Genomic DNA, 15,686 nt, shown 5'->3' with positions numbered 1-15,686 from the left:
ATACCGGTGTTAGTTTAGATAAAGCGTAGAGTCACAGTGAAGATTAATTGGCAAAGCATAATAAAAGAAGGCAACTGCAGGAACCAGATGCATGTATATCAAACAGGAAATATCTATCTTCTAAAAGAAGTTAAAGATAGGGAGAACTTTGTCTTTCACCATGCCGAGTTAGCCTGATACCTACTGGAGATCCTGGACATGTGGGCTAGGAAACAGGAAAAGCATAGAGAAGATTTGTGAGGTGTTATTTACTGATGGCAGTATATTCTCTGCTTGTGGATGGTGTTACGCAGGCAGGGCGAGGAGAGGTAAGAGGAACAAGGACAGGGTCCTTCGCAACTTCTGCAGAAGGCAGGGAGGAGGAAATCTCGCTGAAGGAGCAATCAGGAAGGTGGGGAAGAGTCAGGGCCCGGCAGCGCTAACTTCTGCCTCAGCAGCTGGTTTGCCTTACAGCGGAGAGCAGCCTGTCGGCACATCAACCCGGCCCCTTTTTGATGAAACTAAGCAAAAACCTGCTCCAGCCATTTGCGGGCATCGAGGCCGGGGGAGCAGACTGGTGCTACCCCAAAGTGCCCAAATCAGGTGTAGAGCAGACAGGGGATGCTCGGCACCAGCTGTTTTGTTTCGCAGACCCCTTCCCGCTGCGCTGGCATCGACATGAGCGTGGCTCAGGAGCAGGACAGCGGGGTACGGGCTCTGGAGGGTCCATGGGGGTGCGGGTGGCAGCTGGGTGCAAGAGGTGGGAGCTGAACTGCCGAGGATCTAAACCCAAACCTAAGGAGAGACTGTGCCAGCACTTCTGAATGTGCTCCCTGACCCTCGGCCAGGAGGGGAAGGCAGTGCCAGCTTAGAGATGAGGGAGAGGAGGGGAGTGTGAGCCGCCCCAGTGGAAGACAGGGGCGAGGGCTGAGAGCCAGCACGAAGCCATTGAGGTGAGGCCTCAGCGAGGCCAGAACGGCGGGCTCACAAGTGGAGGAATCGGACTCTGGGGAAGACCACAGGGGGGGAGCCCGCCATGTTGTTTAGCGTCTCCATAGCAACTGGCCGGAAGGGTCCGGCGGCGCCATCTTGTTTACTATCGCCATAGCAACGAGCACGGCCGGGCCGGAGGCGCCATCTTGTTTGGCGTCTCCACAGCAACGAGCGCGGTCTGGCCGGGCCGGGCCGGAGCCATGGCGGGCGCGGGGCGGCTGGAGGAGCTGGAGCTCAGCGCCGAGGAGGCGGAGCAGCTCCATCGGGCCTTCCGCGACGAGCAGTTCCGGGCGCTGTTCGCCGAGTACGCGGCGGAGCTGGCCGACCCGGAGCAGCGTAGGCTGTACGAGGAGGAGGTGGCGGCCCTGGAGCGGGAACGCGGCGTGGAGGTGCGCTTCGTCCACCCCGCGGCGGGCTACGTGCTGCGCACCAGCCAGGCCGGCTCCCGCCGCTGCTACCTCAACATCTGCAGCAACCCGCACATCGGGGCGCCGCAGGCCCGCGCCGAGCCCGGCGGCCACCGCTGGGCCCTGCCCTACAGCCTGGCGCCGGGCCGCGAGGAGCTGGGCCGCGGCGGCCACCGCCGCCTGGTCTACGACGTGGTTTTCCACCCGGCGGCGCTCCGCCTGGCCGCCCGCAGCCCCCGCTTCCGCCGCCTGCTCAGCGACACGGCGCTGGAGGCCGTCGAGCGCCACTGCGCCGTGCAGCTCGACCGCGCCAACGCCGCCGTCCTCCGCGGCACCAAGTACAAGGGCGTCCCGCAGGCGCCCGTCATCCGCACCCCGCTGCCCGGCGGCGCCCCGCCGCCGCCCGCCGACGGCGACTCTCCGCTGCCGCCCTTCCCCTTCCCGCCCGCCGCCGCCCCGCCGCCGCCCGCCGCCCCGCCGGCGTCCCGGCCGGCCGGCCCCACCACGCCGCGCTGGAGCATCCGCCACCGCTCCTACGTGGACCTGCAAGACTACCGCTGCTGCCGCGACTCGGCGCCCAGCCCGGTGCCGCGGGAGCTGGTGGTGACGGTGGAACTGCCGCTGCTGCGCTCCGCCGCCCAGGCCGCGCTGGAGATCCGCGGCCGGGAGCTGCGCCTCGACTCGCAGCGTCCCGCCTACCGCCTGCGCCTCCGCCTCCCCTACGACGTGGACGAGAGCCGCGGGCGGGCCGCCTTCAACAAGGCCCAGCGGCAGCTCCTGGTCACGCTGCCCGTGCTGCCGCGGCCCGGCCCGCGGGAACCGCTAGGCCCGGGCGGGGAGCGGCTGGAGGAGGCCGACCCTGGTGCGGAGGGGCTGGGCGAGCCGCCGGCGGCTGAGGCGGGCGGCGGGGCGGCTCCTCCCCCGGGGCCCGGCGGCGGCGCTGCGGCCCGGAGCACGTGCGGCAGCGCGGAGCCTGCTGAGCGCCCCGCCGAGCCACCGGCGGGCGGCCACCCGCCGCCGCCCCGCTCCGGCGCCGCTTCCCCCGCTCCGAGCGCCAGCCCCGAGCCGGCCGCGGCGGGCGGCCTAGGCGGGGACGCCCCTCCGCGCCCTCCCGAGAGCCCGGCCCCGCCGGCGGCAGAGAGCAGCCCCGGCGACATGGCTCTTCCCCCGGGCTGCGGCAGCCCCCAGGCCGCCGTGTGCCCTCCCTTCCAGTGCCGGCAGGATGAGGCCTCCCTCACCCTGCTCCTGCGTGTGCCCGGCATCCTGCCTCAGAGCCTCAGCGGGGCCGTGGGCACGAACCACTACAGCCTCCGCTTCTCCAGTGACACTGGTGCCTATGCCCTCTTCTTACAGTTTCCTCCCGCAAACAGGCTGGCGTCCCCCGAGACCAGCGTTAGCGTGTCTGCCCACAACGCTGCCATCGGGCTCGCCAAGGCCCCCGGCAGCACCGGGCCCTGGGAGAAGTTCTGCTTCGGCCTTGACGCCTCTGCTCTGCAGGTAACGGCTTCAAAATGGCAGGGTTGGTGCGTCACGCGCCCCAGAGTGCCACTGCTTCGCTGCGGTGTGTGACTCCGGCTGTTTGGATTCGTTTATGAACGATGTCTCAGGGACGTGTTAGGTCATTGGTCCGAGTTCAGAAGAAGTTGGTAGTGAGGGAAACTGCTTCCCTCAGAGACCGGTTACCGCGTGGAAGTGGAATGACCTAATTAGTGCTAGCCTTGTACGAGCAGTACAAAGGCCGCATCGTGGAGCTGACATCTTTGTCCTTGGAATTGAAATTACTTCTGCCTCTCTTTTCTAAGGGAAATGCTGCTGATGAGTGAAACCAGAGCCTGCCCTATGTCCTTAGCGTTAGCCTTTAAGGCCGTGTAAATTGCTCATGCAGCCTTCATGAAGAAAGGAGATGTTTACAATACGCCAGACGTACGCACATGCATACAGTGTCATGAAATGCAGACGTGTGAGTGGCGTGTACCCCTGTCTGTGTTTGAGGACAGAACTCCCACTTAACAGCCTCAGGAACACCCATTACTTCGAGCAGAGTAGTACAGCAAACAGCAGCTGTGAGCTGCTGTCGATTGCCGTTTTGCTGGGCTAGTTCTTCATCTTCTCTTCTTACCAGTCTGAATACGATTCTAGTTGGGATGTTTTATTATTTTATGGGTCGTTGGGCAGCGATGCTGCCTGTGGCGGGAGGAGGTTGGCAGGCCTGCTGCATCTGGCTGGCAGTGCCCGCTGAGAACTGGCAGTGTCCCCGCAAAGGGACGCTCACCTTGTGGCACTCCTGCTGTCAAGCACTCGCACAAGTTTTGTGGAGAATGACGTTACTCTGTAAGCTCAGAATTTCAAACAACTTACCATGAGCAGGGATTAAGTCTGCATGATTCTTGTGTAACCTTTCAGCCCTGTGATTTGGAGTTTGTCTTTATTTTAGAACAATAAAATCCTTTGCAGTTTGGATCATGCACCATGGGAGTGCAAGTCCAGAACACTGGCAGGCTTAAAGTGTATCCACTGGGATGGTGGCTTGGAGTATCTTAATTGCTCCGTCCCTACAATTAGAAAGTACTGCAGGATTCTGAAAGATACTTATCCAATTAGTATTTATGCAGCTGAAGCTTTACATTTTATTTCCCATTTAGCAGGCTGCATAGCTTTTTTGTGATAGCAACTCCTCGGAAGGAGGAGCCGATCATTTCGGGTAAGTATCGAACATGATGAATTTATTGAGAACCACCTACACTGAACTGTTTGCAGTGAATTCCCTTTGCTTTTACTGGATCAGGAGCCTGCAAGTCTGTGCAAGCGGGGCCACAAAACATTTGGCACTGCTCTGAATTGGAGTGATCAAGTACCGGGCGCCGACGCCACGTCAAATAAGCCATCGTGCAAACTACTGCCCGTTTTCTGTATAGGTACAGAAGGCATGGGGTAGGAACTACAGGCATTGTAGCCGCTTTTTCAGATAGTCTGAATATCCGTCGCTTTCATCACGCGCCGTGGTGTGTGTCCGTGCGCTTGCTTGTTGTTTTATGGCGTGCAGGCCTAAATACAGGTTTTAAGGGAAAACAACAGCTTTTTGAGACACTGTGTGGGGATATAGCTGAAAATTCAGCTTGGGAACAGGAAATTCTGCTGCAGTATCTCTTTGGTGCTGTGATTAATGGACATTTTTGCATGCTTTGATCACAGTCTAACGATTGCAAGTGTTTGGTATGTGCATTCGTTATTATGGTTGGGGGAACATCTTTTGATTGAAAGTTGTTAAAAGGACATGCAGTAATGGGATTTTGGTCAACATCACATTTTTGTGAGTTAAAAAAAAGTCTTTGAATGTGCTGAATTTGTTATATATTGCAAAATGTTTTGCGTGGAGTAGGAGGAGGAAGAGATTTGGCATTAGTCATAGACCTCCCAGCCATTCATTCATGTCGCAGGCTAAAAAAGATTGATTTCTTCTGGGGTCCTTTTGGATACCAGGCCTGCAAATAGAAGCAGCTGAAATAGTCTGAAGTCATTTGTTCTGTTAGCTTTTTTTTTTTAAATTGTGCTATTTCCCAAAAGTGCCTGTGCCAGCGCTGATAGCTGCATTCATTCAGAGTGAAGTGAGAAAAATTAATATTTAATTAGAGCCACCATTATATGCTGTGTTCTGTCCATTAACCGTTTGTTCGTGGTAGCTTCTCTTCTACTTATGTTGATTTCTTCAGTTTGTCATCTCTGGTGTTTTTCTGCTTTGACTCTCTTTCTATAAATCAGAGCTACGGTTCTTGCACTGAGATCTGCAAAGGAGTTACATCAGTCATAGAAGAGTGTTTCAGGAACGCACACAGTAGCAGCGCCCTGTGTAATCGCTTCAGGGAGCTTGTGGTGGCCTAGGTGAGCAGGAATTTTATCCTGCACCTCCCAGTCATGCTGCTGTCTGCTTGTTTGTAATCTCATCTCCCACAAGTAGCATTGCCAGAGGATAGTGCGTGGCGAAAGAAGAGGCCGGTGTTCTTTTACACATATGAAATTCCTACTCTGCTATCTTCTGGGAAGTTGCTTCTTACTGGAGACGAAGGGTTTCCGTGTTGCTTCGGGGAACGGATTCCTCGCTGGGTTAGTTACTTCAGAAATCTGCCCAGCTCGGTGCTAGCTCGTGCCACAGTGGCTGTTACAGTACCGCGTTACGCTGCCGGTGTAATTGTCTCCCATTAACTTGCCAAACAGCCAGGAGAATGTGTTACGCTAACTGTTCACTGCATGAGCAAAATGTCTCTCTTTGGCAGCCTCGTCCCTGGACTGTGATGTAGTGCGGCGTGTATCGCTTGATTTTGATTGCCTGTGCGCCTCTGCCCAGATCAACACATACGATAGCAGTGCCGGTAATTGCACAGCCCTGCCCTGTGTGCTTGTGATGTTCTGTTATCTGACTGGCCTCTTTTCTTGTTGGAAATTGGTCTGATACAGATATTGGTAGAAGAATGAGCTTGTCCTTAGGACGCCATTCTTGAAACAGAATTTCAAGGACAGGTTTTCCTTTTGTAGTCATATACGTTTGAATCTCTGTGCTGAAAGACGATATATTTAGAGCTCAGTTTCCATAGATGCTGAGCAGTCTGAATTCCCACCCCAGCCAGTGCTTATTTTGAGCAAGTCTTTACAGTGCAGCAGTCCTCCCCGGACTTTAACTGTGTCATTGCAAGTATTCCTTCGTTTGGTAGCTCTTGATGCTGTTTTGGTTTTACTGCTTTCCCATACAATATTCAGCTCTCTGCTGACACTCAGCCCTAGCTTCTTATCAGCAGTTGCAGCCATTGATTCTCTTTCTCTCTGAGTAGTTTCGCTCCTTGGCTAAACCATAACATCCACACACTTGTTATGGTGAGCAGAAATCCTATAAAGATCCTGTAACTTTGGACTTCGTGGACTTTGTCACTGGCCTTGTGCTCAGTCACTGTACCAGAGACCACACAGCGTTTGTCTTCCTGCAGGGCTCGCTCCAGGCCCTGTTTTTCCAGGGGAATAGAGATCCATGACCTAAGAAAGCTGCGTTCACCGTCTGCTCTTTGCCTCTGAGGACCAGCTGTGGGCTGTGCTCCCTCCATTACTCTTTCTTTATCGCAGTTCATCCGCTAATGCCATCGACATTTCTCACTTCCATTTGTTTAAATCCTGGGTAGGAAACTCCTGCATCAGAGAGTCCCCCTTCATTTTGAGACAACAGAGCCTGGGGAGTAAATGATGAAAAAAGAATGGTTGAGAGTTAAATAACCATTAATAAAACTTGTAAGCCTGCCAGGCAAGGTTTCCGGGAACAACGTGTCCCCGAATGTCCTGGTTTACGGCAGAGCTGGAGTTGGACAATTGCTGAAATCATGCCTTCATAAAGCACTGTCTTTTAATGTTTGGTCTCCTGGGGTTAAATGCTCAATTCTTAACAGAAATAAAAACCAGTTTTCTGGTGGGTGTATCTGAAGGACTGAGACTTGGAGGCTCAGTTATACTAGCATGTGAAACACGTTAGGTAGATAATTAATTCTGCCTGCAGTTTTTGGGTCATGTGTGCTCATTTTCACGTGATTAGAAAAAGATTTATTAAAGTAATAATTCCCTTTCATGCTGATCCACGCCCTTCTCAGTGGACGGAAATGACTTTGTTCAGAGGATGTGCGCTCACTCTCCTGGTCAGTGCTTCCCTCCCGGCGTACCCCTCGCTGGGGAGGGAATCGCTGCGGTCAGCCCATCCCTTTTGTAATAAAAGCCCATATTCGCTCATGGAGAATATTAAGATTTAACTCACGTAAACCCGCACATGGCTCCAGAGAACAGCTGGGAGCAATGTTTTCTTTGCTTTACTATGCATTGAGATGATGTTTTTTAGCATTTACAGTATGAAAAATATTACACTAATCATTCCTGATTAGGTCATGGTTTGAACTAAGCATGAGTTATGCTGTTTGCGAGGATTACTTAACATGGGTATCTGAAAGAGAATTGCACAGTGATATGAAAGCTTTGTTTAACTTCTGTGTGAATGTTGATGCCTTCATGGAGAATGTTTTGGACGGGTGTGTTACTGAGCATAAAAAAAGAGGTGTGATTTTTCTGCTTGGCACAGCCACCAGCGCCTTGTGAAGGAGATCCTTTCGAAGCTCTTGTTGCTTTTTCCTTCAGAAAGCAGCCGGAAAATAATGCCGCAGCCCTGTGACCTCTGCTCGCTGCACGTACCTACTGCCACGTGTTGTTTTCTAACCCCTGGACTTAAGTCTTCTGCTTTGGCAACAGGTATGCTGTGGAGCAGCTCCTCCGAGACAAACACCCGCTATGACCTGTTTGCACAAAAAGCTGCATGGGAACAATGTTATTTTTAGTTCTCTTTACAACCGAGGGGCTGTCAGTCTTTGTAATTAATCCTCTCCTTACCTCATTGAGCACGGTATTTGTCTTGTATGTGCTGTCAGGTCTGTTGTGCCCAGGCGGATCCCGTGCTCTCCAGCCACGCTGCACACGTGCCTGGCGTGGGGCTGCCGAGAGGCTACGTATTCCCTGGAAAAGAAGTAATCTGTGGGTGGCAGAGCTACGGTGCTCCCAGCACTGAGAACGTGCGGAAAGAGCTATGGGCTAGTTGTGCTGCTGTGGGCATGCTGCCGGGGGCCACGCTGGGGCTGTCCTTGTGCTCGGTGATCTCAGAATTAGGGCTTTTGTGGATAAATGTATTTCTTGGTTTGAGAGTCAACTAAGCATGAAACCTGGAGAACTGTGTTGGGAAGTGTAAGATACGTTGACGTTTTAAGCCTATGCCACCTTTCAGGGAGAAATCTGTACCGGAGAGCTGAATGGATGCTGTGATAATGCTCGCAAGTCCAAACAGAGGTGCTGGGTCTCAGCTGGCTGGGGCAGTCTGGCTAGCTGTGCTGCTGCATCTAGGTTTTGCCCTTATTTCCAACCTATTTTGAGTTGTGTTACATGCTTTCTTTGAAAGTCAGGGTTATAATTTTCAACTTCCAAGCTGCTATAAAGAGTTAATATAATAGTTAGGGGTCACTTCTTAGAAGATGATGCTAGAAACTAGGACCGTTGTGCTTAATCCTACAACAGTTTATTTTTGGTTCAGTTAATTCTGTGCCTAGTGTTTCAGGACTCTTGGCAAGTTTTTGGGGAGGTCAGAGAAGGACGGAAAAGGAGAACAGAACAAACTTATTGTTTGATTTTTTTCAAAGTGTTCTCTTTTCCAAACGACATTAAGAAACATAATTAGTTTGCTTCTGCTACAAAACAAACTGATTTCTGAATAGCCTTTAATTGGTAGATGCATTATGGGAATAACGTACTTAAACAAAACCGTTATGTCGGGAAACACTATTAACCTGCTGATTAAGCTCGTGAAAGCTTCTTTTGAGCTGTTTAATCTTTGCAGTCGTGAATACCTTATAAAACTTTTCACCCCCAGTACAGGTACTTTCTCTCACCAAAACTTTGAGCTTCAAATTCTCATGTTGAGCTGGTTTGCAGTGGCACCCCACAAACCGAGAGGCCAGGAGATCCCTAGATCCAAGTCCCTTTTCATATTGGCATCAGCTTCTCATTACAGAAGACATGCAAATCATTTAAGCCTGAAATCTGTCCTGCTTTTAAAACTGTTGCAGCCTACGTGGGAGGTAACTTTGGATGGTAACTAGCTACGAGTTTGGATAAAGTACTGCCGAACAAACTATCTGAGTGCTAAGGGCAGCAGCTGGGTGGAGCGGCTTTGTGCTGTGTCTGCAGGTGTTGCAGTTGCTGCCGTTACGTGCTGTCAGTACTGTGCGATACAAGGACGGTTTCGAATGATGAAGTGTTCTAGAAACCGAAGTCATTCCTGCTAACGTTTATGTTAATTTGGTCTCAGTTTAGTCACAGGGAAAAACGAATGTATACCAAACAGCAGATGACAGTATGTGCAGGGAAAAACAGATTTAATTCTAAGTTGCTAAGAGAGTATCATAAATATCAGAAAATAAACTGTTTAAACTGAAGAATTATTTTACAGGGTCATTGAAATCATTTGCAGATGGTTGTCCTCTGCTGCTCTTCCAAGCCAGAGCAAACAGGCTTTAAAATAAATTCCTGAATCATTTTTTTGCCAAGGTCTGTGCTTTGATAACATCTGCAGTAATATAAATACCTCGGTGTATACTCACTGTGAATGCAAAGTCTGAATTACAGTCGCTGGCTGTCTGAACCGGCTAATGATAATCATTATATTGATAACAAATAGCATTGCTTGTGCATACAGCACAAGGTACCATGATTTATGGCAGGCCACTGGGTAGTGCTGTGATGAAGTTTTAAATACTTACTTAAGATGTAAGTCTAGTGCTCTGGGAATATGGTGTCAAGCTGGTATGAAGCCTGGTCAAATTGGTGTATAGTAATTAGTCAAAATGATAGGAACATTGTCACAAGCAGTTACTTTTTGTCCTCCTGTAAAGTATGGATCAATAGACCTTCCATTCAGTTTTTCTTTTTTAACAGTATTTTCTGTGAAGAAAACAAATTGTTTTGCTTTTAATCAGGGAGAAAACCTTCAGAAAGATTTGTTGCCGATGTGCAAAGTGGTCTTTGCATTGAGGATGAACGGCTGTCGCTCTCTTGTCATAGCCATGGTTGATGCTCGGGCACTGGCACTGGCACTCCTGATCTGGAGAGGCAGTTTCTACATGGAGCTTTCTCAACCTCACGTTCTCTCCTAAGGGTCCTCCTGGTTTTCTTTGTTGTATCTCTTCTTTGGTGCGTGTAAACCGTCTCCTGCTATTTCGGAAATACCTCCGTGAAACCGTTCCTGCGTTTCCAGGGCCACCGGGTGCTGAGCCCTGCTGCAGAACTCTCCCTTCGCTGCCGCTGCTGCTGTTTCTCCACGGCGCTGACCTCGGAGGCAATGGCTCTGCAGCGTCTGCAAGTGACCCTGTGGTTAAAGTCGCTTCAGACAAAGCGATCTAAGGATGTGATTTGCTGTATTTAGACCTAACAGAAAATTTTTCATTACCTATTGGCTCTTCAGGCATCTCATCTCCTGATTCCTGTACCTGTGATTTCTTTTTACTGTTATGCTGCTTATGGACATGAGCAAGGTCAGGTACCAACTTTGTTAAGAGCACAAATGCACAGTAAGAAGGTCCTTTCACAAAAGGCTTATGCTCTAACTAGACAAAACAAATGCAGATTCAAAGGCAAAAAAAAATTGTTTTCCCCATTTTATATAGGAAAAATGGAGGTAAAGAGACTTGCTCATAGTTATAGACGTCTGGGAGAAAGCAGAGAATCGAAGCAAGATTGCTGAGCCTCAAAACTCATGGTGGTTCTTTTGCTAGAGCGGTATTGAGAGGTGGAGATCTTGTAGCAGTTATTTTGGAAGAAAACCAGTAACAAACATTGGTCTCTTCTTTTATCCTCACTCAAATTGCGAGTCTCCAGCTTTTAGGACAATGTTGTTGCTTTTAAAATGAAAATGTGGGGTGCGAAGGAGTGGAGGTGTCAGCTAAAGGTGAATTCCTGCAGGTGACTTAAATTTCTCAGCTGGGTGAGGAGAGTCGTCGTGCTGGAGCAGAGGGTGCTTTGCTGTACTTCCCTTCGAAGCGAAGGCAGGATACCAGGATGGGCTGAACCGCCATCGTGCTCGGCAGCGTACCAAAAACCCCGCAGAAGGGAAGTTGAGCCGTTCTGTCTGTGGTGCGTGAGCAAAGCGATACTTGCGGAGGTGGAAATGTATCTCCTGTGCTGCCCAAGGCCTTGCCAGTGATCTGGTTCATGAGCTTGTGGGAGTGTCGGTGCTGCACAGATTTTGCATCTGTACTCCCTGCCTTGTTTCTTTACTCTGACACCCTCTCTGGAACTCTGCAGAATATTTCTGCAAGCCGAAAGCACTGGCAGCGTCCCTCTCTGGCAGGCAAGAAAGGATGCAACACGAGGGAATAAGTACTTCAGGCTTTGTATACAAAAATGCAAGAAGTAGGTATGTTACCAGAGGGTTTGCTGTCAGGGCAACTCTGCTGTAGTTTAATCTTTCCACAAACTGTCTCAGCATCCCATGTTGGATGTTTGCCTTGATTGTAATCTTTCTGGATAGAAAATGAATTCAGTCCTCTGGTTTTGAAAACCAGCAATAAGTATGGTATGACTTTCCACATTGTGATTTCTAATTTAAATAGTGAAAAAATACTACGCTGTTTTATTTTTTCCATACAGAATTTTTTTAAGATGACAGTTACATTTTGTACCTTAGACACAGTGCAGCATCTGGCTGTGCATAAGGCTACATCCACAGGGGGCCAAAAATGTGCAGAATTGCCTTTTTGCTTCTCAGTCCGCAAGATGTCAGTGATAATTGAATTGAACTTTCATTGGGTTGACAAGAGGGTAGAACTGCACTGAGAAATTATAAAGTATGAGTTAAAGTAGGTTTGCAACTTCCCTCTGCTATTTCCAATTAAACAGTTAGTTGTTAAACAGGAATGGTAATTCACGGAACGTAAGGATAGTCCTCTAGGTTAGACTGTTTTTATTGTGCCAATGTCTGTCCTTAGCCGCGGCTACAGCAGATGATTTAGGAAGAATATGAGGACAGGGAAAGCTCTGCAGTTCTTATGAAACAGCCCCTCCAGGATATATTTTAGGACCTTTAATTACCTGTAACTGATTTAAATCTTCAAACCTGTAGCAACGTGTTTCATGTTGTTTGTGAACTGCATATTAACAACCTCAAAACATGTCCCAGACAATTGTCTTTACCTGTAGATACCTCTCCCTTTCTTCCAACTGGTGTTTACGCTTGCCTAAACGGAGATCTGAGAAGGCTCCGTGGATGGATGTGAAACGGATATTGCCGTACATGTTTCATCGCCTTTGCTTTAGACGGTCTGATCTTGAAGGCCAAGAGTTCAAATATCCTGCAGTGACAGTCTGAGGAGGTGTTTGCATTTTCCTAAACTAAGACACTGAAACAAACCCATAAAAGCGTAACATCTTCCTGATGTTAAGACAGGTGAGGGCGGTGGAACAACGTTGCTGCAAATCATTCCTCAGGAGGAGTCTAAATCCTTATTAGTCACGTATTGAAAGAGAGAAAAGGTGTTTCTCTTATCTTTGTGTATGATGCAGATCCGTACTTAAATCGAAATGAGCTAAGCACTGCTCTTCAATTCACTTTACCTCGTTACTTCTGAATGTCTGACTTAGAATTTCTCTGTCGAGACATGAGTGTGCTGTGAAACTTGTGTGGTGAATCAGTGTCCTGGCTTTGTTTGGAGTGAGTTTCTTGCTCCAATACTGCTGAAGTATAGTACGAAAAGAACATAACCTGCTCTTTGTTTTCTTTAGGAAAGATTGTTTGTCAGTGAAGAAAACGTTGATGGATTTCTAGGCGCTGTTTTATGCCCTTCCTTTTGCTCCCAATCAGCACTGGAAAGTCAGCCACTAATTGAAGTGCTTGATGTTACTGAGGACAGAATTCAAATCAGGTTGAAGGTAAGGATCTCTCTGGCAGCAGTACATACTGCTGACTGATTTATGTACTTCAACAAGATCCTATCAAATCTGACCGAAACACCTTTGTTCCTGTTTTGTCTTGATATAGCAGGGAAAACCGTGCAGCAGAGCGTATTTGGGAGTATAAATGTCAGTTTTTAGAAACATAGGTTCACGTTTCTGCCATTTAATGTGACCAAGGGATTGAAACCTCCTATATTTCATTGGGAAGAAGGAGAATTGCAGTACAGTCATTAAAGACAGTGCTTTCTCCTTGCAGGTATACAGCATGGCACGCACACACTGAATCTCTCACTGGTATTAAAAGAAAAAAATGACTAAGCACCTACCTAGTATCCTTCATTCAGAGGGACCCCAAGTGCTTTCAGGTCAGAGCTGATGACAGTGTGCTGCAAACAAATCGTGGCAGATGTCATCAGAACAAAACCGAAATAAAGAAGTGAATAATCTACGTCCTTCAAATACCCAAAAGTTTGGCTTCGTGTCCTGGAGCCCACGGTTAAAGCACTTTTGCACAGACACCTTTCCAGGTGTTTGGTCCAGCAGTGAACTTACCTGGAGGGACTTGGGGTGAGGAGGGAGTGGAGAGGCAAAGAACCTGTCTGCTGGGAGCGGGAATCGGAAAGGGCTCCTTAAGATGGACAGAGGGTGCTCAGTCATGGCCACTGCTTCACTCTCTGCCTTGTCACACAGATGGAGAAAACCTTGCGGATTTTGGCTGTGAGGAATTGGGCCTCATTATCTTTATTCAGTCCAAGTGTTGGAATACTTGGTGCTTTCCTATTGCGTAGATAATTAAACATGGGACTATCAATCTTAAATGCTGGTCTCAGATTCATGGCTTGTAATGTTTAAGGTCTCATTCAGGCTACCTTTCTTCCTCAGTCGCCCTGTCTGTATCAAGGATGAAAGGTAGTCTGTTTCTGAGGTCTGCCACAGGATTAAAATGACTTCCCTTTGCAAAATAGGAGATGGACAAATGAAGAAAGCAAAACATTAGTTTTGTAAAGAGGAAAATGTGAGGTAAAACCCCCAAATCGACTGGGATTTCTTGGTAGACACTGTATCAGAAATTAATTTAAAACTTTTCATAAAGGAAAGATAATATGCAGGGACAATCAGGTTACTTCTGTGGCCATAAACCGGAGACTGCAGATACAGTTAATGTGTAGATGGCTTCTTGGAAAGCAAGTTCAGATGAAGCATGCGACCTCTGGAACTAAGCTGGAGGACCAAGAAGTTTACCCTAAAGATAGTGGTTCCAGCATTACTTGACAGGCTTAACTTTTATAGCTAGTGTGGATTGTACATAAAAATTTAAAATTTAAAATTAATTTTATTTTAATTAATAAATTAAAATTTAAAATTTGCTCTCTAGCAAATTGGAGAGCAAATGTGCATGTTTTGGTACCTAAGAAAGGGAAGCTAAGATACCTTCAACCACTCACACATTTATGAGGGAGAATCATCCAGTGCTGAGAAGGACTTCCTAGCGTTTGTTTCCTTTCTTGCTGGAGTGAGCAATGACTTTGGGGTCAGAGAGGGTTGGGTGCGTGAGAGAGCGGCTCAGTCTTTGAATCCATGAATCCAGCTGCTCCTGGACAGATGCCCGCCTGATCCTCACTCTCCACTGATAGGGACATACGTGTTACCAGCTGTTTTTTGCTAAAGCAGTCAATAGCTAACGGTGAAATTGGGTAACTGTGATTTAGACAGCACCAGGTCTCCCAGTTCATACTCTCCTGCGGCAAACCGCAGCAATTCCTGGATTAACTCACTGAGGCCGATTGAGAAAGACAGCTCACTTACCAGTTACACCTTCCACATACGACAGGACGGTAATTTCCCTAATTGCAAGGTTAAAAAACACTTCTTGCAATGAGAGTTTAGATCGTTTGGCTGATTTTTGTGGCCCCCTGAGTTCTAGAAAACAGCCTGGGTGTGGTGAGTCGCTGGTCTTCATGGCAATGAACAGCGAGGGAGGCCGTGGCCACTTGGCAGCTGCCCAGCAGCAGTTCCTATTGCTGCGGAAGCCCTCAGGAGGCAAACAGCTTCCCTGCCACTCATTCCCACGCGCGGTACAAGATCAGGAAAACCTCAGCACCGTACTGGCTTGGCTTTCTGGAAGCAGATGTTGGAGAAACAAGTGTCTTGGCCTGTCTTTGCAGCAGTTTTGTGTGCCCAGGCTGTTTCAACTATAAACCAATTCATTTATTTTCTCGACAGCCGCAGGAAGCGGTCCATTCCGAACGGGATGGAAAAGAAGAAACGCTTAGCCGCTCAGGAGGAGATCTCGCTGAAAAGACAAACGGCAACTACCCCCAAACAAAGGCAGAAACAAACGGTACCGCAGCAGACGCAGTCGAAGGAGAACGTGCTATAGAAACCAACAAAACTTCCACGTCTTTTGCAACAGCTGAAACAATAGGAAAAGTAGGTTGTAGTTCACACCATTGTTTGCAGCATGAACCTTCTGACACCAGTTCAGCGATTCCTGGCGAATCTGGGAGAAAGGAACCAGATTTAGAAAGCGCCGTCACAGTAGGTGACACGGCCGTGGCCGCAGACTCTGAAAAACAAGCAGGCCTTCTGCGGGAGGGGCAGGCGGCAGCGGGAGGGGATGAAGTGGCTGCGCCCGCAGGGTCGGCGCAGGGGAGCGGGCGCAGCTGGGACGGCAGACCAGCCTCCCCAGTTCTCCAAGAAGTGAACACGCGGGATGGGAGCCTGCAGATCATTAGGGATCACGTAACGCACTGCCCGATCGCATTTCAGAATTCTTTGCTGTATGAATTGGACTAG

The 15,686-nt window shown here is 49.1% G+C and overlaps 1 protein-coding gene across 1 annotated transcript; it reads left to right on the top strand.

Moving 5' to 3' along the window:
• The first annotated feature begins 1,172 nt into the window (after nt 1-1,172).
• DNAAF2 (dynein axonemal assembly factor 2) lies at nt 1,173-15,686 on the top strand. The gene is made up of 3 exons (XM_059819454.1): nt 1,173-2,876; nt 12,720-12,866; nt 15,114-15,686. Exons 1-3 carry the CDS (start codon nt 1,173-1,175, stop codon nt 15,684-15,686), a joined length of 2,424 nt encoding a protein of 807 aa, XP_059675437.1.

The sequence above is a fragment of the Gavia stellata genome, chromosome 7 (genome assembly GCF_030936135.1).
Source record: "Gavia stellata isolate bGavSte3 chromosome 7, bGavSte3.hap2, whole genome shotgun sequence".
Lineage (NCBI taxonomy): Eukaryota > Metazoa > Chordata > Aves > Gaviiformes > Gaviidae > Gavia > Gavia stellata.
This window is presented reverse-complemented; position numbering and strand designations above follow the sequence as displayed.